At 37.2% G+C, this 23,899-nt stretch overlaps 1 protein-coding gene across 1 annotated transcript in view; it reads left to right on the top strand.

Moving 5' to 3' along the window:
• Nucleotides 1-1,685, top strand: part of LOC128857118 (ras-related protein Rap-2b) — a 143,060-nt gene extending 141,375 nt beyond the window's left edge. Inside the window, exons 5-6 of the mRNA XM_054092694.1 lie at nt 730-822; nt 906-1,685. Of these exons, the coding sequence (XP_053948669.1) occupies nt 730-822; nt 906-1,181 (369 nt within the window). The 3' untranslated portion in view covers nt 1,182-1,685. The remainder of the gene's footprint in view (nt 1-729; nt 823-905) is intronic.
• The last annotated feature ends 22,214 nt before the right edge of the window (nt 1,686-23,899 follow it).

Below are 23,899 nucleotides of genomic sequence, written 5' to 3'. Positions count from 1 at the left end.
CCGCCTCTGCCATTTCTAGTGTCGAACATTTCCTTGCTAGCTCATCCGCTATCTCATTACCCCGTATGTTCCTGTGACCGGGAACCCATATCAGAGGGATTTCAAGCCAATGACTAAGCATTTCCAGCTCCTCTTTACACTGTAAGACCAGTTTGGATGGAATGGAGTTGGAGTCTAAGGCCATTATAGCTGCTTGACTGTCTGAGAAGATAGCTACTCTTGCACCAACTTCCTTATAGAGCTTTAGCGATTTGCATGCTTCTCTGATAGCTAGCAGTTCTGCCTGGAACACACTGGCATAGTCAGGAAGACGAATTGACTGGGATAGGTTGAGCGGCTCCGAATGGAAGTATGGTAAAATTGGGTACCTTGTACCTAGTGGTAAAGAGCCTGAGCTCTGTTTTACGTGGGTTCAAACTTAAGCCACAGTCTGTAGCCCAAGAGTTGAGCTCACCTAGCGCCATTTGCATGAATCCACCGAATGCCGATGAACGTGCATATGATTTTTGAAAATATCTCAACATCAGCGCTACCTAAGAAGAAAATACAATAAACACAAACTTTACTGGAAGAATTTTGAAGTCTGAAAATTTCCTTTAAACTCTATGCAAAATACGTAGGCACTATAACAAATTATATTTAATAAGAAGAAATTTTTAGTCAAATTCAGACATTTACATTTACATTTACTTAATTAGTATATCCATACATTTTTTTTTTTTCATTTAGGTTGAATATGCCACTACAGAATCGGTGGTCACCTTAGATTGGGAGAATGGTTTTGTTGAAGCATCTGCGGCCAAAAATGAAAACGTAACACAGGTAAAACAATTCCGCACATAAATTGCACACAATTTTTCATTTCCACTAAATTTGTCTTTCTAACCTCTCCCAACTATCTGCAGGTTTTCAAAGAGCTCCTCTCACAGGCAAAAATCACGTACAATCTAAGTCCAGCATTACGACGACGCCGGCAATCGTTGCCACAGCAGGTGGGCAATAATGGAGCAGGCACCCCAACACATCATCATCATCCACATGTAGCAAACACCTCGGCGGCGGGCAGCGCTCACGGAGCGACATTACCGGCGCACGCACCAACTGCGGCGCAACTGCAACACTTGCAAAGGATACAGGAACGCAGTTTGGGTAGCAAACGTAACTCCTGCACAATATCCTAAAGTCAATAAGCATGGACAGAAAATGCACGTACACGCACACACGCACACACACACTCGCACGTTTCCCATGTGACATAAAGTGCGAATAGGAGGCATTGGCGAATAGGCACGTAAAAATTATTGCAGTGCAGTTGCAGCTAGCAAAGCTTATCAAATATATGCGGAAGCGAACATGTGGTTGTGAGTGGCCAGTGGGTGCGTGTATGTGTGTGTGAGCGAGTGCATTTGTATTAGGGAACAGAGTTAAACTAAATATTAGGGGAAATATTAAGTATTCAGAAATAAGTATGCAACTACGAGGTTCACAGATAAACACATACAAACATAAAATTCCATATGCAGGTTATTGCCTATTCGAAATTCGAACTCTGTTAAGGGGTTAGCTAAGCGTTATTTGCCACAAATTTGATTTGACCAACTAAATGTGCCAAATATCAATGGTTGTCGAGTTAGAGCAGATTTAGATTATTATTTGCTTTGCTTGGACTTTTGACTGAAATCTGATGATTGGCCCCTATTGCGCCGACCTCTAAAAGGTGAATCATGAGACTGAGTCTATGGCTTTCTCTGAAGGTAATAAGATCCCGCACCATGCTTTTTATGCAGCTTTGGCTGCTATCGTGGAAGACTATCCGCTTTAGGGCTACTGCGAGGCAACCGTGTCGTTTATTTTTTAGGCAATCAGTCTACTGTTTCGGCTCGATGCTGATTAAGCAATGCAAAACCCTTTTGAATATCGTCTCCAGCCAGACCTCAGTAGAGTTAACTTGTGTTCCTGGTCATCGAAATAACTTCGTACATTGCAAGTTAACCAGAAGAAGTTTCTTAATTACCTCAAGCAAGGATTATGTCTCAACTATAGGGTGGGTCATGTAAAATTTGCTTTTTGAATCGGGTATAGAAAAAAAACTAATCAATATTTTTTCAAACTTTTTTTTATTTTGAAGATGGAACATTGTTATTTATAAATGAAAAATAATATGGTTAAAATGACTGTCACGACTGGCTTTACAGTAGGCCATTCGATCAACCCAATTTTTAAGCACATTTTCGATTGTTTGGGCTCCAATTTCATGAATGGCAACTTCGATTTCGTGTTTTAAAGCATCAATCGTCTCTGGATGGTTCGGATAGCATTTGTCCTTAACGGCTTCCTACAAAAAATAGTCCAACGGGCTTAAATCACAGCTCCGAGGCGGCCAATTTATATCGGAATTCAAAAACGGTAGCCAAAAGTTCGAGTGTAACTTTGGCAGTGTGACAAGTTGGACCGTCCTGTTGAAACCAAATGTCGTCCATGTCATCCTCTTCAATTTTTGGAAACAAAAACTCGTTGAGAATGTCACGGTAACGCTCGCCATTTACTGTAACCGCGGAAGAAGAAGAAGACTCACCACTTTGGAAATAGGTTTTCAATATTTCCCAATTCGGCATCTGGCTACTGAATCACCGAACTCATATAGCCATAACAGAACATCGGATCGAATGGTGAAGTTCTGGGTGGATGTTCCGAAGCAAGTTTCTCTTCAATTGACACTCAACCCAGAAGGGCTGGCGGAAGTTTAAAAATGTTTTTTTTTGTACTTTTGTTGTTTTTTTGCTGAGATGATTCCACTTCATCTTCCAAACAGCTAAGATGATTTCACCACATCCTCCTGCTGCAAAAAGGGAACCAACTATGGCCAAGATTCACTGCGTGATAATGTACGGAAATAACACCCACACAATTTGAGCACACGACTTTGTTCGCCTCAGAAGCTTCTTCAAGCACTTCCGATCCAGAAATATCTTGCAAGTTAGTGTACTTGCCCAGCGCTCGCTGAGTTGATGCAAAGCCCAGCTTTCCAGGAGCATGCCACAACTTATCAAAAGAGCACCAATCCTCTCATTCCGCCTGATCCCTGTCTAGATAGCTAATCCGCCCAGCAGTTTCTTGCAATGTCTCCATAACCAGGCACCCTAATGAGCCAAATTTTAAAGTATTCGCGTGCGGTCAACAAGGAAGTCAGACATTAACCGAGTAGTTTTGAACGCACCATATCGAACCCCCATTGCTGATGTTCAAACAGGCAGCGAAGGTGTAGTCTTTATAGTGAAGTGGTTTCTCAATTGCGTCGATCAGCGAGTGAAACGCTGTATCCACTGATTTGCTATTGCTATATACATGTTGAGAAGATGACTCCTTTGAGATCAGATGAAGATCATTCCTTTCATATTTACATCCAGCAACCGCTCTAAGGGTTTTAAAGGAATTATGATAGGCTTATCGGCCTGTAGTCCTTCGGTTTCGTATGTGTGGTTTTTTCTCCTTTGGGAATGAAGACCAATTCTTGGGGATATGATTAAGTTTTATCGCCGTCACAAAACGTCTCGCGAGTCTATGTGCAATCATTTCTTTTGTATGTTGCGGGAATAATTCCATTTGGCCTCTGCGATTTGTAAGGTTGGAAACTGGCCACGGCGAGTTTTATGTTATCTTCGGTTATAAAATCTACTGGCGGATTTCCGCTGGGAACTTTAAGATGAGTTCCTCGAGTTACTTGTCCTCGTTTCATTATATTTAGTTCTGCATTCCTTCCTAGGTTTGCTATATCAGTGGACCACTATGGAGGTTTTAATTTCCCTCTTCTCGTCCTCGTATGAAATGCGATTTCAATGCAGTTCATCAACAGTAGAGCTGAGCTGTCGCTCGGAGCTAATTTGTTTTGTTGCGCCAGGGAGATTCCTGCCTAATATGGTTTTAAACATTCCCCAATTTATGCGTCTGGGGTGTACAGTCGGCTTGCACTGCTTAAGTGGCAGTTAAATACTGTACTTTTAATACCTATCATCTGAAAATGATAAAATTTTCGCCCATCGTTCTTTGACACACGTGATGTCTAGAACTTCCCTCCTAGTAGTCATTATACAGATCGGGGTGGCACTTATATTACTAATATGAAAATTATTGCATTGGCATCTGCTCTCAGTATGAATGGCATCCGTCTCGAGGCTTCCTCATCTGCAACTCTTATGAGTAGTGATGGAGGTAACTGCTCCGCGTCGAGTACCATGTACCATATCGCCCTTCAGCAGGACTCCCCCGATATGGTGTCGTTATCCGCATCGCTAAATTGTATCAACAAATACACTTGAATATATTTCTTTACTAGTATGCATTACTTGGGTTTACCTTTGTCGGTGACATAGACCAGTTTGTATTCCTTGCTGCTCAAACGGCAAAACCGATCTTTTACGACCCATGGTTCTTGGACCAGCGCGATATCCTCTTCTCTTTCTGGGATTTGGCGGATGAGTGCGGCTGAGGACGCCTTACTGTGAAGATTGATTTGTACAGCCCACACCATCGCTGGCTATATTTTTTTTTTTTGTGGGTGAGGTAGGGTTCAAAATGCCTTCGACCGTCTTCTACTGCGTCGTGCAGTGTGGCCACTAAAACAACCCCTCCTCTCCTTCTAGGGAAACAACCTTCTCGAGACTACTTTCTGCATTACTTCGGAAGGGCTCAGAACGGACCAATTCTATTCACCCACGTCTAGGTCCACCATATTTGTAGCCAGCTTTCATGCTATAGGCTCGTCTTCTTGTGTCTCTATCTGTGCGGCTTCGCTTTGTTGCCCTGTGTAGAGGTAAATCTTTTTTTCCGTAGTACGTTATCGATGTATTTCTTTACCGCGTTCCAGCTACCCTCGCGTTCGAGCATTTTACTGATTATCTACGGTTTTGTCAATGGATGTAGAGGGGTGAGACTTCTCATCCTCCATAGCATCAGAGAGCTCGGAGTATTCCCCCACCATGTCCTCTAGGGTGGCACGTCGAAAGTGTTCGTCTATCACACCGAAATTGGATGCCGCCACCTCGTCGTTCGAGGGGTTGTCTAACGCAACCGTGGTCGCCTTCACGGATGAGGTGTTATTTTTTGCGGAGTCGCTCGCTAACTACACCCTGTCTGTTGACATGGATTGTCAGTGCCTGGAAACCATAATTTATTTTCCACTTCCGGCTCGGTCCCGCGAGTCCACCGATTTCGCATTTAGGTGAGAAGCACCGTCTGTTGTCAATAGCATCCCGGCAGCCATATAATGAAACTGTTGATTCCCATTCCTCTCTTCAATATTGAGTTTCCATGTTAGACTTTTGCTAAAGATGACTCGTAGGTACTTCACCCTGTCAGAAGGCATCAACGAGTATCCCTATTGGGCGGAGTAGAGCTCTGGGTATTTCATATCTCCTCGTGAATTGCACGAGCTCCGCCTTAAGAGCATTTAACAACTAAGTAAAAAAAAAGTTTGCTACAACTCGACAACTATTGCTTTTGGCACCACTGCTTATCAGCTCAAATTTGTCGCTAATAACCCATAGAACAGAAACCACTTACAGGGAGTGCAACGAGTTACCAATCGCACTGTATAAGTGGCACATCATAACAGATTAGTGGATACTTGAATACTACTAAGTGAACTCTTCAAACTTCTTCCGTTCGAAAATAGTGATTTTGCAATGAGTTACCTGATTTCGAAACTACGATTTACTTCAAATCAAAACAAAAAAAAGAACACAAAATCTAATACAAAACTACTACTAAATACTACTAAAAGCTGCGTATTGCTCTGTACACACAAACATACACACATAAATCATATAAAATAACAATAACAAATATTTACGTACAAACTCGTGCGTAACGACTGGTTTCCAAATAAAAATTATTAAAAAATATATAAAAAATAAAATAAACAGCTGCAATAATTTACTATATTAAATAAAAATTTTTACTAAAAATTGCTTAAAAATCACTTTTGCAGTTGCTAGCAATTAATTATTCCGCCAATATTCCAAACATTCATGTGTAGCTTCAAAATCTAGCAAATAAATGCATACATACATACAAATAAATCGAAGGAAGCCTAATGAATATTACAAAATTATATGCAATGCATTACACAGACAAATGTATATCGAAAATGTGTATATGTAGTAGTGTTTCAATATACAAACATATAAAAATGTTAAAAATATGCAAATGACACTGTGCAACATCAAACAAAAATATATAATATAAAAATAATCACAATGTTCTAAAAATAGTTTATGACAGAGCTGGGCAAGGAATAATGTCTGTCCTCAAAATATTTTCTAGTTCGGCTCAAAGTTGTCCCCTTCCCACAGTGGACAACCGTTTCAACCTAACCTAACCTAGAATGAAAGGCATACAAAATCGGAAAAGCGCATAAACTTTGGAAAAAATACGAACTTCACCTTAAGATAAATCAGACATTAACTGGAGATTAGGTTAAGTTCTTCTCTTCTTTTCAATTGGCGCGATAACCGCATACGCGATTTTAGCCGTTTCTTTCTCGTGCTAACCGGCACAAGTTGGACACACCAAGTGAAGCCAAATCCTACTCTACCTGATCTTTCTAACACATAGGAGGCCTTCCTCTTCCTCTGTTACCACCCGCTGGTACCGCATCGAATACTTTCAGAGTCGGAGCGTTTGTATATGCTCGGACGACATGACCCAGCCAACGTAGCCGCCGTAATATACTACTGTGGGCAAAAAGTAAGGTGAATTTATTTGTCAAACTTCGCGGGATTAAAATTTCGCTCTAGTTATTTTTTTCATGAGTCGGCAGCACTGTTAATAACATCTGGGCCAACTTTCATGTGAATGTCATTATCAAAAATATATTTACGCTTGTGTTTACCAAACGACCAAGAGTGCATTTTCGATTTTTGTCTGATTTGATTGAGAAGAGAAGTGCCATCAAATTTTGTTTGCGGAATGAAATTTCGGCTGCGGAAACGTTTAGCATACAGAAGGCATTTGGTGATTCGACCATGTCGCAGAAAAATGTTTATAAGTGGTACAAAGACTACAAAGAGGATCGAGAACGTGTTGATGACCTGGAGCGCTCCGGACGACCATCGACGTCAACGGATGACCAATACGTCAATAAAGTGAAGGAGTTAGTTGACTGTTACTGGTATGATCGGAATATCAGAAGGATCTGTGAAAACCATTTTGAAAGACCATTTGGGCCTACGGAAAATCAAATCTCGTTTGGTACCGAAAACTCTCAATTTCTTGGAAAAAAGTCGTCGCGTTGATGTGTGTGAAACAATGCTTTCAGACTATCAGGACAAGCTCAAATGCATCATTACGGGAGATGAGACTTGGATTTATGCTTACGACCCTAAAACAACCGACCAATCAAGCGAATATCGTGCTGAAGGCGAGGCCAGACCGAAAAGAGCACGTCAAAGTCGTTCAAAAATAAAGGTCATGATGACAGTTTTTTTCGATTTTCGTGGTGTGGTGCACTATGAATTCCTTCCACCTGGCCAAACTGTTAATAAGGAATATTATTTGAGCGTTATGCATCGTTTGCGTGAAGCAATTCGTCTAAAAAGACCAGAATTATGGGCCAACAACTCTTGGTTTTTGCATCACGATAATGCACCGTCTCACACTGCACTCGTTCTTCATGACCATTTCGCCAAAAATTCCACGGATATCGTTCCGCAACCACCGTATTCGTCTGATTTGACTCCGTGTGACTTCTGGCTATTCTCAAAACTCAAGAGACCACTCCGGGGAACGCGTTTCGAGTCGATTGAGGAGATAAAAGCTGAATCGAAGAAGGTGCTGATGGCTATACCGGAAATGGACTATTTGGCATGTTTCGGGGATTGGAAAAATCGTTGGCATAAGTGTATTTCATCGAGAGGGGATTATTTTGAAGGGCATGAAATTGATTTACAAGAATAAATTAAGATTTTTTATTTTACAAACAAATTCACCTTACTTTTTTCCCACAGTAGTATGTCGTCGTAAAGCTCATACAGCTCATCGTTCCATCACTTGCAATAATCGCCGTTACTAACGTGCAAAGGCCTAAAAATCTTCCGCAGAATCTTTCCCTCAAACACTCAAAGGGACTTCTCGTCGGATGGTGTCATCGTCCACGCTTCTGCGCCATACGTTAGAACGGGCCTTGTAGAGCCCGTGTAAGCCCAATATGAAAGTCGTGAAGATAAGCCGATCATCTTCCTGCAGGCGTATAAAGCAGTGAGTGTTTTTTTAGTTCGTTCTTCCACATTAAACTTCGACGGTTGTTTGTTATCCAGCATTACTAGGTACTTAGTATATGTCTTAACCTGTAGTGGGATGTTGTCTAGCCTAGGAGGGGTCCAGTTCGGAATCTTGTACTTCCTGTTGAACAGTACTAAGTCCGATTTTCAGGATTTACTTTTAGTCCGACTTCCTTAAGTGCCCCTTCAAGAACTTGACTCATAAAGTTTAGGCATCTTCCTGAGATGATGATACCCGGGTCATCTGAATAAGCAGTTAACTTTGGTACTTCATTTCTTATTTTAAGTAAGATCTCGTTTACTACCAGAGTCCATAGTAGAGAAGAGAGTACGCCTCCTTAAGGTGTACCTCTATTAGCTCTCCGATACATGACCAGAGCACTGCATTTTGATACCACTGTGGGACAATTCATCCAGTTTCGTATCGATGGATGTGCGTCAATTGATCCTAGACCCTCAATCAGTGCCTCGTTCAAACCATTGTTGAAAACTCCAGATATGTCATGAAAGACTTCAATCGCGTATTACTTTTTGCAGGACAACTTTTTGTAAAGCAGTTTCAGTGGACCTACCTTTCCTTGATCTTCAGATATTATGACCTTCAATATATTGGGTTAGGGAATAAATTCGTAGCGTTTTTACCGAAGTCGTGTATTTAAACAAAAAACAATAATTATATCAATAAGTTAATAAATTATATATCCGCACCTGCTGTTTACAACCACTTTTCACCTCTCGACCAATTTGTTGATACCAGTTTTTGAGGACCTCTTTGTTATCGAAGGTAACGCACTTCACATTGTTTGACAGAGAGCGGAAAATATGGCAATCGATCGGTGTAAGGACCGGAGAATACTACGGAGGTTGAAGTACCTCTCATTCGAGCTCTTGGAGTGCCGCTTTGACGACTTGTGCGCCATCGGGTCTGGCGTTGTTGTGAAGGAGTATGTTTTGACCGTGTCGATCAGGTATTTAGAGTCGAATAGCCTCATTCACGCAATGTAGTTGAACGACGAAGACCTATTTCTTAATTTTTTTTGTTGAACTCGTGAGGCACCCAGACTCCCAATTTTTCGGTAAATCTCATTGAATGAAGGTAGTAGGTAGGTAGGTGAAATGGTTAAGTGCCGGTCTGATACTCCTCAAGTAGCACTAAAGCCCAGCACACTCTCAGTTGTTGTTGTTTTCGTAGTGGCTTTTGTTTTCCATAATTCAAATTGTGGTCCCACGAGTACGCCCGGAAGAAAATGGTGCGCCCCGACAGAGCCGACATATTGCGGTAAAGCACTTGCTACAACCGACCTTGCCTGGATATCGGAGGGGAGTGTGAGGTTGTCATTACAGCTATTAAGCACTACTACTACGACAAGGTTATCCCGCCTTGACTCGGTAGACAGCGCTTTGTTTTGGTTGGGCTGATTGGGCTCCAAAAGAATATGCATAGGAGCAGATTGAGTCTCTGCACTTGCACGTGGGGTCTAACTCTAATCGCGGAATGACACACAAGCACGGGAAGCAAATTTAATATAACATTAAGCACTGTTAAGTGGTTGAACGCTCCAATGACGATAGTGTTCCCATCGTCACCAAGCCGTTTCTGCTTAGCTCAGCCTCCTATCATTGGGTTGACTCATAAACAACAGGTTGAGGTGTGGTTTTTAGTCGCCTCTTACAACAGGCATCCGTTACCGAGGGCAAATTCTAACCCACTAACCTGCGGGGAAGACATGAATGAAGGTGATTGAGAATCGTCTTATGATCCCAGTTCATTTTTTCCGCCAATTCACGACTGGTTTGGCAACCGTTTTGTTTCAAAAGTGATTTGAAACGTTTTTCATCGGATTCAGAAGATATTTCGCTAAGGGACGTGTCATTGACGTCAAAGTCGCTATTCGCCATTTTTGAACTTTGCAAACCATTTCCGTGCGGTAGACTCGCCTATGACACTTTCTCCATATACCTACATCGCAAATGTCCCGGGCTGTTTCGGCACCTTCGGTAAAACAACCTCGATGAAAAACAAAGAAGAGCAGCTTTTTGACTTCGATGAAAAGCAAAGAAAAGCAGGTATTGAAAATTTGGATTTTTGCCTACTGCGTATTCCATTTCTAAGCTTCAAAACTAATAAAAAATTAAATAACTCAAAAATACACTTAACATCGTTTCGTAGAGCAGAAAGAGTTATATCAAATGAAGGCTTACCCTTTGCCAAAAAGCAAACAAATCGTTGTAAAATCAAAGAAAATATAAAACCCAACCCAATAGTAATCCAGTAGCCTCTCGACGTTAAGTTTAAAAACGCATAAACCGGCATACAAAATCAGAAGAGGTGATAAACTTAAAGTTTTCTCTATTCTAAAAAAAAAATTCAGTCGCAAACTGAAAATGGAGCAAAACTAAAAAATGGAGCATGACAGACATTATTCCTTGAGCCGCTTTACCCTATGCCGTTGCGGAAACCAAATTGATTTGGAAAAAGTTGGATTTTGTTGTACAGTGTAATGAAAACTAAATTTACTACCATATTATAAATACTTGTATAATAAATTTCAATAAATTAGCAAATGATGCGCAAAGAAAATCAAAAATCAAAAATTAAAAATCAAAAAATCAGGTATCAATTCGTACCTGTGCAATATAAAGAATAGAAATGTTACAATACTTTCCAGCTACGGGTACTTAACGTCTATTAAAAGCAAAACCAACTTACTTATATGCCTACTTACATGCATACAAACTTACTTATTTACTTACTAGGTAATTATATAGGCCCACTATTAGTGCATTCATGCAAGCCTACGTACAGTGAATGCTAAATTTAAGTATTATATATATACCTACTTATACATACATACATACATACATACGTATATATAAACAATTAACTTTAGTAGCGTGAGTTCACGATAAAAATCTAATGAAAAAGCAAACACCAAAACTTAATATTTACTTACTATAAAATACATAAACGAGTATTATTTATAATTATTGCAATTTGTGTAAATGTAGTGGTTAGCATATCAGCTATTAGTAGTTAACTAATTAATTTGTGTGCATACGAAAAAACAAAAACAAAACGAAGCGAATAGCAATTCATTTAAATCCCAACTGATTATACACTGAGCAATACTAAAAACAAAAACAACAACGTTCTGGCAACGGCTCATGGGCGAAGAGAGCCAAAGCCTGTGGTTATCTGTCGTAGATTTTTTGTTAGCCGTGAATTTACCGCATGTTTGAAGTGGTTAAAAAATTGCGTGGATTTTTGATACCTTTTTTTTTTGTGCTCACGATGTGAGTGTTTACCTTCACACAACAAAAAAAACAAAATGTCGGGCATTCTTTATATGGATAAATGTAAAAAAATCAAAAATCAACCGAATTTTTGAGGCACTTCAAACTTGCATTTTACAATACTAAAATTCAATGGACTATAAAACTGCATAGTCGAAATTTTTCTAAAAACCTGTTTAAATAGTTTCACATGTTAACAAAAATGTTTGAACTTTTTGAAGTGAAACTTCTTAGGCGTCGATGGACGAGCGAGAATGGAGAGTAAAATTTCAAAGCCATGCAACGTTTTGGGCATTTTCGTTCCGAGAGAGAGAGAAAAGATATAACGTAGAGGAAAAGGAGAGAGAGAGAGCTATACCTTACTTATATCTTAGACACACTTTAGGCTATTTTTCCTGAGTTTTTTCTTATGGTTGCTAATTTCTAGTAAGATATAACACTGCCTACTTTTTGGCGCTTGTTCGTTGATGCAAACTTGTAGGAAATATATTTCTGATGCCTACCTTTTGGTATTATATTTCCTTGGTGTCTACTGTTTGAGGCGTTTTTTTTTTGGTGCCTACTTTTTAGCGCCTATTTCCCTTTCCTCGCCAGTGCTTGTGCGTAGTATAAAGTGCTATCCATTCCAGCGTCGGATTTATTGGTAATTGAGGTAATTTGCAATCGCTGCGTTTGTGCGAGTGATAAACGCTCGGAGTAGTGCCCGTTGTTGCCACGGTTTGCATCCGGCGTTTACCTACACCGGTCGACCTTTCTCCGTTTTTTGTAAACTTTGTCTATTGGTATTCTCTGCAAATGTTGTAAATTTATTTAGAAATATATTCTTTCTCTCTCTCATTCTCTTTCGGGTTTCTCCCTCTTTCTTTGTCTGCCTTGAAAGTTTCACTTCTGTTGTGTGTACTACGCTACACGCATTTTCGTTGAGTTACTTGTGCCTGTAAAGCTAACCATTTAGTGATCCTAAAATTTCTTATTTTCGTTTTTTTGAACTCACAGTTAAAAACGTGTGCTTGTACTTGCAACTAAATACTCGATACTTTTTGCTCGACAAAAGTAGTTGCTTTACTCGCTGTTTTATTCGAGTTTGGTACTTGGTATCGATATTTTATTACAGTATTTGTTATATGGCAATGCTAAAACTATCATACATCACAAACTCATACTTCTACTTGATTGGCGCGATAAGCGCTTCAGCGAGTTTGGCCGAGTTTAACAAAGCGCGCCAGTTGTTTCTTTCTCGTGCTAACCGGCGCCAATTGGACCCACCAAGTGAATTCAAGTCCATCTTCACCTCAGCTTTCCAACGTAGAGGAGGCCTTCCTCTCCCTCTGCTATCACCAGCTGCTACCGCATCGAATACTTTAGGAGTCGGACCGTTTGTATCCATTCGAACGACATGACCCAGCCAACGTAGCCGCAGGATCTTTATTCGCTGCACTATGTCTATGTTATCGTGAAGCTCATACAGCTCATCGTTCTATCGCCTGCGATATTCGCCGTTGCCAACGTGCAAAGGTCCAAAAATCTTACGCTGAATGTGCGCCGACTGTCTGTTTGATGACAGGAAGTACTTCGTTTTGTTCTCATTCACCACCAGATCCATTCGCTTTGCCTCTTAATCCAGTTTGGAAAAGGCAGAACTAACAGCACGGCTATTAGGGCCGATGATGTCAATATCATCGGCATACGCCAACAATTCTACGCTAGAAAATTGTGCCTGAGCGATTAAGTTCTGCGGCTCGTACGATCCTCTCCAACATTAGGTTAAAGAAGTCCCACGACAGAGAGTCACCCTGTCTGAAACCTCGTTCGGTATCACACGGCTCGTAGAGGTCCTTCACAAATTCACTACATCATGTCAAATTGTTTACCTTGTAACTTCTGGATGTAATTGATTCTGATATCTTCCTCTTATAAGCACTTCGAAAAAGTAGCAAACCTTGACTGTGAAAAATATGTATGTACATATATAATAGAAGTTCAATGTATGATGTTCTTTGCGAAAGACTTTTCTCGAAAAACAGGAAATAAATAATAATTACACAGAAAGGAAACCACTTAGCAGACATATACTTACAGAAGTTGCTTTTTGTACCACAATTCGTGCAGATTTTTTGTTTGGGAAATATTCAGTATAATACCGCACGCGGTGGCCGCCGTAGTCCAATGGGTTCGTTCGTGACTATCATTCGGAATTCACAGAGAGAACGTAGCTTCGAATTTCGGTGAAACACCAAAATCAAGCGGTTTTTTCTAATAGTGGTCGCCCCTCGACAGGCAATGGCAAACCTCCGAGTGTATTTCTGCCATGAAAAAGCTCCTCATAAAAATATCTGCTGTTCGGAGTCGGCTTGTAACTGTAAGTCTCTCCATTTGAGAAACAACATCAAGACGCCACAAATAGGAGGAGGGCCACGGCCAAACAACCAAAAAGGGTGTAAGCGCCAATTATGTATAGGGTTTTGCAGTAACAGGTGTTACTGGTGAATGGATTGCGCTATCGAGAGATGATTAACGATTTTTCATGGCCGGAATTGTGTAGGAATTGATCTGGACAACGTTTATTTTCAACATGATGGCGCTACATGCCACACAAGCAACGACACCATTGATCTTTTACGGGAAAAGTTTTCGGACCGAGTTATCTCTCGAAGAGGTGATCACAATTGACCACCGAGATCTTGTGTGTGACTTTTTTCTTTGGGTCCACGTGAAAGAGAAGGTCTACGGGTCTATTCAAGACCTCAAATATGGAATTCGTGAAGTTATCGAGGACATAGGGCAGCCACTTTGCAATTCGGTTATGGAAAATTTCATGAAAAGGATATTGTGCTGCAAGCGTGGTCGTGGTGGTCATTTGCCTGATGTTATTTTCCACTATTAACGGCATACCTTCCTCTTTATAATGAAATAAACATCCGATCATTTATATTAAAAAATAGCATTTTTCTTTGCATATCAAAATAACACCTCTTATTGGAAAACCCCCTTTATAATTTTCTTTAATTGAATGTTTTTTTTACCTTTCGTATTTAACTTTGTTTCTGAACTTTTTTAAGCTTGTATTTTTTTTAATTTAATTCTTTTTTATTTTCTACTTCTTTTTGTTCTTTCAATTTAACTTTTTTTAATTTAATTTTTTCATTTTCACTTTTATTTTTGTTAAACTTTTTAAAACTGGGATTTTGTTTTTTGTTTTTAAATTTTTTTTTTTTAATTTTTTTTTTACTTTTACTTTAACTTTGACTTTGTTTCTAAGTTTTATTTTTTTTTTATTAAATTTTTTTTGTAACTATGATCTGTTTTTAATTTTTTTTACTTGTATTTTTTTTATTACTTTTTTAATTTTTTTTTTTTAATTTCATTATTTTTTTACGTTTTTTTTTTACTTTTTCTTGATCTTTGTTTTTACTTTTATTTTCTTCTCAGCTTGCATTGCTTTACATTTAATTTTTTTTGTTCTTTAAATTTAATTTTTTTAACTTAAATTTATTTTTACCTTTATTTTTGTTTAACTTTGATTTTGTTTATAAGATTTATTATTTTCAATTTAATATTTTTTTTTTAATTTTATCTTTTTTTAATTTTATTAATTTTTTTGTTTCACTTTTATTTTTTTATTTTATTTTTTTTATTTACTTTATTTATTTTTTACTTTTTTTTCTTTTTAGCTTGTACTTTTTTTTAAATAAATTTTTTTATTTTTTAATTATTTTGATTTTGTTCTTTAAATTTAATTTTTTTAACCTAAATTTATTTTTAAATTTAATTTTTGTTTGACTTTGATCTTACTTTTAAGTTTGATTTTTCTTTTTTATTGAATATTTCTTTTTAACATTTTCCTTTTTTAGTTTTATTCATTTTTTTTTACTTTTATCTTTTTTTGGTTGGTTGGTTGGTTTAAGGGTGACGCCACATCGAAGTGCCACATAGACCGCAAGTTGGGTCCGTTGTGTTGCCCTAGAGCTCATTATGTTATATGATTTCCCCACTTAACCTAACCGAGATTTTTATTGTAGATTTTATCTTTTTTTAATTTTATTAATTTTTGTTTAATAAATTTTTTTTATTTTAATTATATTACAATATTTTTTTTACTTTTTTTAAACTTTTGCTTTCTTTTTAGCTTGTATTTTTTTAAATTTATTTCTTTTATATTAATTTTTTTTGTTCTTTAAACTTAATTTTTTTTAACTCAAATTTATTTTTATTTTTTTTTGTTTTTAATTTTATTAATTTTTTTTTACTATAACTTTTTTTTAGTTTTAGTATTTTTTTTTATTCTATTATCATAATTTTTTTTTCTTCTTCTTCTTTTTAACTTTTTTACTTTTATTTTCTTTTTAGCTTGTAGTTTTTTTAATTACATTTTTTTGTTGTTTATTTTTCTTATGTTCGTGGAACTTAATTTTTCTTTTAACTTAAACTGTTTTTTACTCTAATTTTTGTTTGACTTTGATTTTGCTTTTAAGTTTCTTTTTTTTAATTAATATTTTTTTTACCTTTTTTTTTGAATTCTATTAATTTTTTTTTTATTTTTTTTTTTTATTTAATTTATTTTTTACTTTTGGTTTTAGCTTTCTTGCTCTTTTATAACATTTATTTCCTTTTTAGCTTGTATTTGCTTTAATTTAATTTTTATATTTTTTTTTTATTCTTTGAATTTAATTTTTTTAACTTAAATCTATTTTTACTTTTATTTTTGTTTAACATTGATTTTGTTTTCAAGTTTTATCTTTTTTTCTTTTTTTTTCTTTTTATCTCTTTTTAAATTTGTTAATTTTTGTTTTACTTGTATTTTTTTTTTTAATTTTATTAACTTTTTTACTTTTTATTTTTTTTACTTGTATTTTTTTAAACAAAAACATGTAGTTCGAGTAATCTAAAAAAATGATTTCCCTGCTCTCTCCCTTCGTTTCTTGTACAAAATATCTAGAAAAAAAATTATAATATTATAGGGCGAGTATATTTGTATGCATAGAATTATACCAAGTAGAGACTCATTTATAGGTTGCTGTTAGAGAATCAAAACTGTGTATTGCGCACACATACTTCCACACACTGCTTGTACAAGTGCTTTTACTTAATGTGCATGTGTGTGAGTGTGTGTAGCTACAAACTGATGAAACTATGAAATTGTAACACCAATATTTTGAAGGAGAAACGTAAGAAATGCAGCGCAATGTTGAAACCGAATTATGAGACATGAAAAATATTAAATTTTATTAAACTAAAAATTTAAATTAAAATAAGAGAAAAAATGCAAATATGTATAAATATATTAGACTTAAAAAATAAACACTTAATATACAATAACAAAAATGTATGTGCATAACTGTTATAGTTCGTATAATAAATTTACAATAAAATGTGTAAACTAAATATTATTAAATTATGAGAATTATATGAATTATGCAATAAAAATGTTAGGCACGTGTAAATTAAATGTGTTTTGTCAAAAACTTTTTCCATAACCAAGTACCTATGACACTTCTATTGTGCTGCAGATATCAAAAACTTAAATTTGAAGAGCAAAAAAAATAACTTTTAGTTTTGGCTAACTTTGAAAAATTCAATATTTTATTTTAAGCAAAATATAAAAATTATATTTGTGACGCAAAGAAATAACAAAGTCCAACAAGTTTTGATTTTTTTTTTCATTGAAACAGAATGACAACCCTATAGTTCTGAAAGTGTGTGCTATGTTGACTATTTTCGCTGAATGCACTTGCGGCCCAAAAGGCTCTGCGTTTTTTGAGGTAGGCACAATTTTTTACATTAAAATGCTAGGAGGAGGACTAGAAATGTTGCCAATTGATGATTACCACGAATTTTACTTTCGTTTCGTTTTCTTTCATTTCGTTTATTTCAAGTCTTAACCATAATTTTAGTTTTTACAGCCCACTTAACGCTTATATGAGCTTAAATTAGCACAGATAGTTAAATAAATAAATTGAAAGAAAGGGTTTGGAAATTCATAAAATTCACGCTTCGATACTGAAAAGTTATACTGCACGAAATACTCGTTGGAAGGTAGGTTAGATGGCAAGTGTCCCTTGACTTTCCGCATGACAGCTAAAGCTTCTAATTTTGCTTTGCTGGATTGCTAACTTCGCGCTTACGAGCCTTGTAGGATGCATAAAGTTCTTCATGCGATGATCGACGCCGTGCTACAAGTAGCACTAGAGCGCCATTTTGATACCATAATGTGGACCACTACCTGCGAAAAATGTTAGAACTTAAAGGAAGAAAGACCATCTAGCGCTATTGATGTAGTGGAGGAGGGAGACAGGATCTAGGCTGGAGAACTGTTTTAAGCTACCTCCAAAAGGCACACTAAGGAACTTCAAGCGCCTAACCGCCAAAGCCGTACATTTGCAAAGAAAGCGCTGAAGTCTCTTTCTCTGCAAGATCTCCACAGCTTCTGCAATGGAGGTGGTACGGAAGTCCAAGCTTATCCGCATTAGTTCCCATCACCCAGGCTGGAGTTCCAATAACCCAGCGACCAGTGAACACCGCTATGAGTTTATAAACTGAGAGTTGATGAGTTTATAAACGGGAGACCCTAGCACTTGAAGCGTCTCGCTGCGGTCGTACTGAGGCCAAAGTGTTTTTGAGTTGGCAAACGATAAGATAGAACTCCATCTGAATTGCGCTTTTTTAAGAAATTGTGCGGTTTTCCTTTAATAACGGTCAAGGTGACACTGATGTCTGGGATGGGGACAATTGAACCCGGTTCTGCCAATCCCTTCCTGGCAAGCTCATCGATAATTTCATTTCCCTCTATATTCCTGTGCCCAGGAACCCAGATAAGGGAAATGTTTCCTGCACGTTCGACACGTTTGATCTCCCCTTACAGAAGTTCACCAGAAGAGAGCTGCAACATGGTATTGATTTCAGCTTGACAATCAGAAAAGATATTTATGTCTCCCTCCCAACATCGGTCTAAAAGCATTTTACATGCCTGCTCAGTCAGTTTAAAGGATACTGAAAGAGAAAACTCCCTCTCCAATTCTATATTTCATCTTGGATCCGTGAATGAAAACAGAGGATCCTAATGAGCAGGACATCAAAATCTACTGAGCGATCCATAGCAAGTGTTCCAAGTATAATATTTTGGACATTGTCTTCAATTTTTCCAACAAATTGCTTTATTTGTAGCCTAGAGTATAATAAGGAAATCAACTGAAAAAGATTTTATTATTTAGAGATTTACTCAGTGCTGGAAATTAGGGTAGAGAGTTTTCCGAAGTGAAATATTCAGTTCTTTTGAGACATTTAAAAAGATGTTTTTTTTTCTTTAACTTTTTAGGATAAACCATTTAAGAAAAAAAATTTATAATACAATAAAAAACTTTTTTTTGGAAAAAATTCACGGGAATTTCTTGAAAATTTTTGGGAAATGAATTTTTCCCAAAAATTTTGCAAAAAAAATTATTTTTCAAATGAGCTTCAAACGTTTTTGGAAAATGAAATTCCCAATGAATTTTTTCCAAAAATTAAAAAAAACAATGTTTTCCAAAAATATTCCAAGAATGAATTTTTTCCAAAATTTGGTAGAAAAAAAAATTTTCGTATTGAATTTTTTCCAAATATTTTGAATAAAATTTTTTTTCAAAAATGAATTTTTTCCAAATATTTAAAAAAAATTGTTGTTCCTTCAAAATTTTTGGAAATTTGTTGTCTTCAAAATTTTTGGAAAAAAATTTTTTTTTCAAAATATTTGGAAAATTTTTTTCCATAAATTAAAAAAAAAATTGTTTCTTCAAAATTTTTGTAAATCTTTTTTTTTCTTGAAAATTTTTTCAAATTTTTTTTTTTTGAAAATTTTTGGAAAATTTTTTTATAGTTTCTTGTTCCGCTAGAAAAAAATCTAAAATACATATGCTTATTTTTCTCCCGAAAGAAAGAGAAGGCCAGCCAACCTCTTAAACAATCATTTCAAATCATTTCCTCGTAGCAGACCAATCTTTTAATTATGTTTGAGAAAAATAATCAAAAGAAATTGAATTATTAAATGTACCCATTTGTATGTATGAATGTGTAATTTAGTATTAGTCCCTTAACTTTTAGTAAATTTTCCTGATTTCAAACGATTAGCACGAACACAGTTTTAGGTTAACAAAATTAAGATTAACTGCATAAAACAAAAGCAAGTAAAATAAAATTTAAATTATTCGCAATTTATTAAATCCAAGAGAAGTAATAACGAATATGTGTTTTTCTTAAAAATTGTAATATGTACTATACTATACATAAAATATTAAATAAAAATTAAAATCAAAATTCCCAATGTTCTCCATATCTCCTTGACTTGGTAAAATTTATGGTAAGTAAAATAAATTAGGTTCATCCACGCGATGTTTAGCGATAGAACGGTCCCGGCAGGTCACTCCGCAAACCACTGTTCTCTCACCATTGCTGTGGGTTATGGAGTTTAAAGACATGCTGAAGGAGCTGGAGAGCAACGCCTGCAAGGTGGTTGCCTACGCGAATGATGTGGCACTTATTGTCAGAGCACTCATTCTAGATACTCTGATGGATTTGATGCAGAGTTATCTAAATATTGTTGTCGAATGGACCGCAGATTGCGGTCTCTCGATAAATCATCTGAAGACGGAAACCGTCATTTACAAAGAAATATAAATGTAGAACTCAACTCTCCTCAATAGCGGCCACTCAATTACTGCTCTCTGATAGGGTGAGTACCTAGAAGTCCTCCGCGACAGAGGGCCAACATGGATACCCACCATTGAGGAGGAGAATCGGGAAGGCAACAATCGCCTTGTATGGAAGCAGTGAGGCAAAAGATGGCGCCTCTCGTTAGTTTTGATGCATGGAGTCCTTGTCTGGTGGCACTCGCTACAAATGATGACGTCAGTTAAGGAGCTGGAGAGGGTCCAAAGGCGTGCTCTTATTGGAATTATTGAGACACTTCGGACCACTCATACTCTAACGCCTAACGCTATGCTTAATATGGTACCCGTAGACATCGCAGAGAAAACTGCCGCTGACGTGCCGCAATCAAATTGAGTGTTCGGGCCATAAGCTAGACTTAACCAATGGACACTCTACTATTCTTAGAAACTTTGAGTTCACGCCATGGTGTTTGCTCAATGTGCATCCTCGCTAAGTCCGAGTGGTAATTTTTCCATTCATATTCCCTCACGTGGCCGCCGTAGCCGATTATATATATACAAGGTAAAGTCCAAAATAAACAAGACTGGCGTCATAAAAATGTTTTTGATGGCGCCATCTTTTTAATGAGTTAGTGCGTTGGAAGTTACATCCCTAGCTGACTTCCAGTAAAAGCTGGGTGACATTCGGTTCAGTTAAACCAAAGTTATTGCGTGTTAAGTGTCAGTATGATTGTGTCAACGGTGCAAAAATGAGTGTCGAACAAAGAGCTAATACCAATTTTTTTTTTTAAATCGGTAGAACATTTACCGAAACATTTGAATTGATAAAAAAAAGTGTATGGCAATGATTGTCTACCTCGTGCCACAGCTGATAAGTGGTTTACACGTTTCAGAGATGGTTGTGACGACACAAATGACAATGAATATACGGGTCGCCCAAAATCATCGAAAACTCCATCGAAATTGTTCGTAAATTTATCAAAAATTAACCGAAATCTTCGTTGAAGATCAAAGAATCGGTGTTGAATATCTCCGAAACCTCAATTTATCGCATTTTATCTGATCATTTGCGCTTACGAAAGGTCTGTGCACGTTTCATTTCGCACAACTTAACTGAGAACCAAAAATTGATCAGAACTCAACATTCGAAAGACCTCATTAAAGAGGCGGGAAAAGACAAGAACTTCCTTAGCAACACTGTAACTGGTGATGAAACGTGGTTTGTCCAACATGAACCTAAAACTAAGCGGCAAAGTGTCGAATGGAAGGCCCCAGACGAGTCACCAACCAAAAAATCGCGTTTGGAGAAGTTAAAAATCAAGTTGATGCTCATTTGTTTTCACGATTCCAAGGGAATTGTCCACAAGAAGTTCGTGCCAATGGGTCAAACCGTCAGTGCAATTTTCTATCTTGGCGCTTTGAAGCGTTTGTTGCATCGCCTTCGTTGAATTCGCCCTGAATACTGCGAAGGAGGAAGCTGGCGCTTATTGCATGACAATGCACCATCTGATCGGTCCACTCTTGTGACTGATTTTTTGTCTAGAAATCGCATTTTAACCATCAATCACTCACCATATTCCCTGCGACTTCTGCCTGTTCGGCTGTACATTTGGCAATGAAAGGAAAACGTTTTGCGTCTGTAGAGGCCATCCAAGAGGCTTTTACCGACATCCTGAAGGACATTCCGGTCAATGACCTGAAACACTCTTTCGTTTCTATTTTAGCTCAGTCTTGTTTATTTTGGACTTTACCTTGTAAAGGGTTTTCTAATAATAGGTGTTATTTTGAATAGGATTGCGCTATCGAGAGATGATTAGAGATTTTTTATGGCCGGAATTGGATGGTATTGATTTGGTCAACGTTTATTTTCAACAAGACGGCGCTACGTGCCATACAAGCAACGAAACCATTAATCTTTTACGGGAAAAGTTTCCGAAACGTGTTATCTCTCGAAGAGGTGATCACAATTAGCCACCGAGATCTTGTGATTCAGCTCCTTGCGACTTTTTTCTTAAGGCCACGTGAAAGAGAAGGTTTACGCCAATAGTCCACGGTCGATTCAAGACTTCAAAGATGGAATTCGTGAGGCTATTGAGGACATAAGGCAGCCACTTTGCAATTCGGTTATGGAAAATTTCATAAAAAGGATATTGTCCTGTAAGCCTGGTCGTGATGGGCACTTGCCTGATGTTATTCTGCACTATTAACGGCATACCTTCTTCTTTATAATGAAACTAGCAAACCCGGGGAACTCCGTTTCGCCACCAGATGGCTTCGTTTTTTGTAACATTTCATTTGGGGATTAAAAGATGAAGAAAAATTATTTTTTCTGTTTTATATTTGAAAAGGACGAATTTTATTTCATTTCACAACAGTAATGAATTAATTTCGATTACAAAAATTAAGTTAGTAGTTGTAGTTGAACTTCTCTAAGTAGAAAATGAAAGTGAATCCAAAGTAAATACTGAATCGAAGCGTTATACGTGTCCGCAAATTATCCGTTTCATTGAAGTGCTCTTTGGTAAACCATATTTTTTGTTCTTTGACGTTAACACAAATAAAGCGGATGGTTTCTCAACTCGTGAACACGCAACGTATGCTTGCCCATGTGAAAAACAAGGATTTTATAAATTTATCCCGCAAACACTAAGCGATTGGCCTTATGACTTATTAATTGTCATTGGGGACGCAAGGCGAACCGGAAATAGCAATCGTTTGAAGTCAAACGGAAGATCAGTCGGAATCATTGGTATTCGAGGAATACATACATTTTCAATTGTGTACTTTCCGTTAATAATGGTTGCCTCAATCAAATTCGGCATCAGTTTTTTCCCCCGCAAGTCGAGTACCGTTGCAAAATCGCGGTGGATTGATTTAAATTACGCAATACCATAATAACTGAATCAACTTTGAGTTGCAAGTTATGTGGTGGAAATCCTGGTAACTCCAGAGCGTTCAAAAATTCCGTTGGATAATTTACTACATCATCGGGATTTGTTATGGAATCAACGGATTTGTATGTCACCAAATCGCCATCGATTTTTGATTGAATGGTGAAATTCAGTGCGTGTACATAATTATTCTTTGCGGCGAGAATTGCTCGTTGACTTAACCAAGAAAAACGGATAATTCTTACTAATGTTTGGGAAAACATTTTCAATAAGAGCTAATTGAGAGTCTACAAGTCGACAAAAGTCGTTGGTAAGAGTAATTAATCCAGCTGTCGCATCAACAGGGACTTTTCCATTTCCAACATCTAACAATTGTTTGGAAAATTGTGCAGCACTTTGATCATTTTGAAGTTGAACTCTCATATTAGTGGTTAGCGATAATGTTTTTACGTTATTCCACAAAATTGATGCCTTCAGGCAAGCATTCAATTCATCTGCAGGCGTTCCATGGGGAATTACTGGCAACGTCTGCCTAAAATCGCCTGCCAACAATATCATCAAGCCGCCAAAGATGTTGTTATTGCACCGTAGATGCTTCAGTGTGAAGTTAATTCTTGGTTGAATGCATCGTGCATCGTTCGATTTGGCGCAATCAATCCTACTTCAATCAGTAGCTTGTTTGCAATAGTCAAGCATTGATCCTCAATCAGAATCAATCTTTCATTGTAGATTTCATCGGTTATTTGCATGTCGGGATTATTCGTTCGAATGCGCGATGCAAGATATCTTCACATACAGG

This window comes from Anastrepha ludens, chromosome 3 (assembly GCF_028408465.1).
Source record: "Anastrepha ludens isolate Willacy chromosome 3, idAnaLude1.1, whole genome shotgun sequence".
Classification (NCBI taxonomy): domain Eukaryota; kingdom Metazoa; phylum Arthropoda; class Insecta; order Diptera; family Tephritidae; genus Anastrepha; species Anastrepha ludens.
This window is presented reverse-complemented; position numbering and strand designations above follow the sequence as displayed.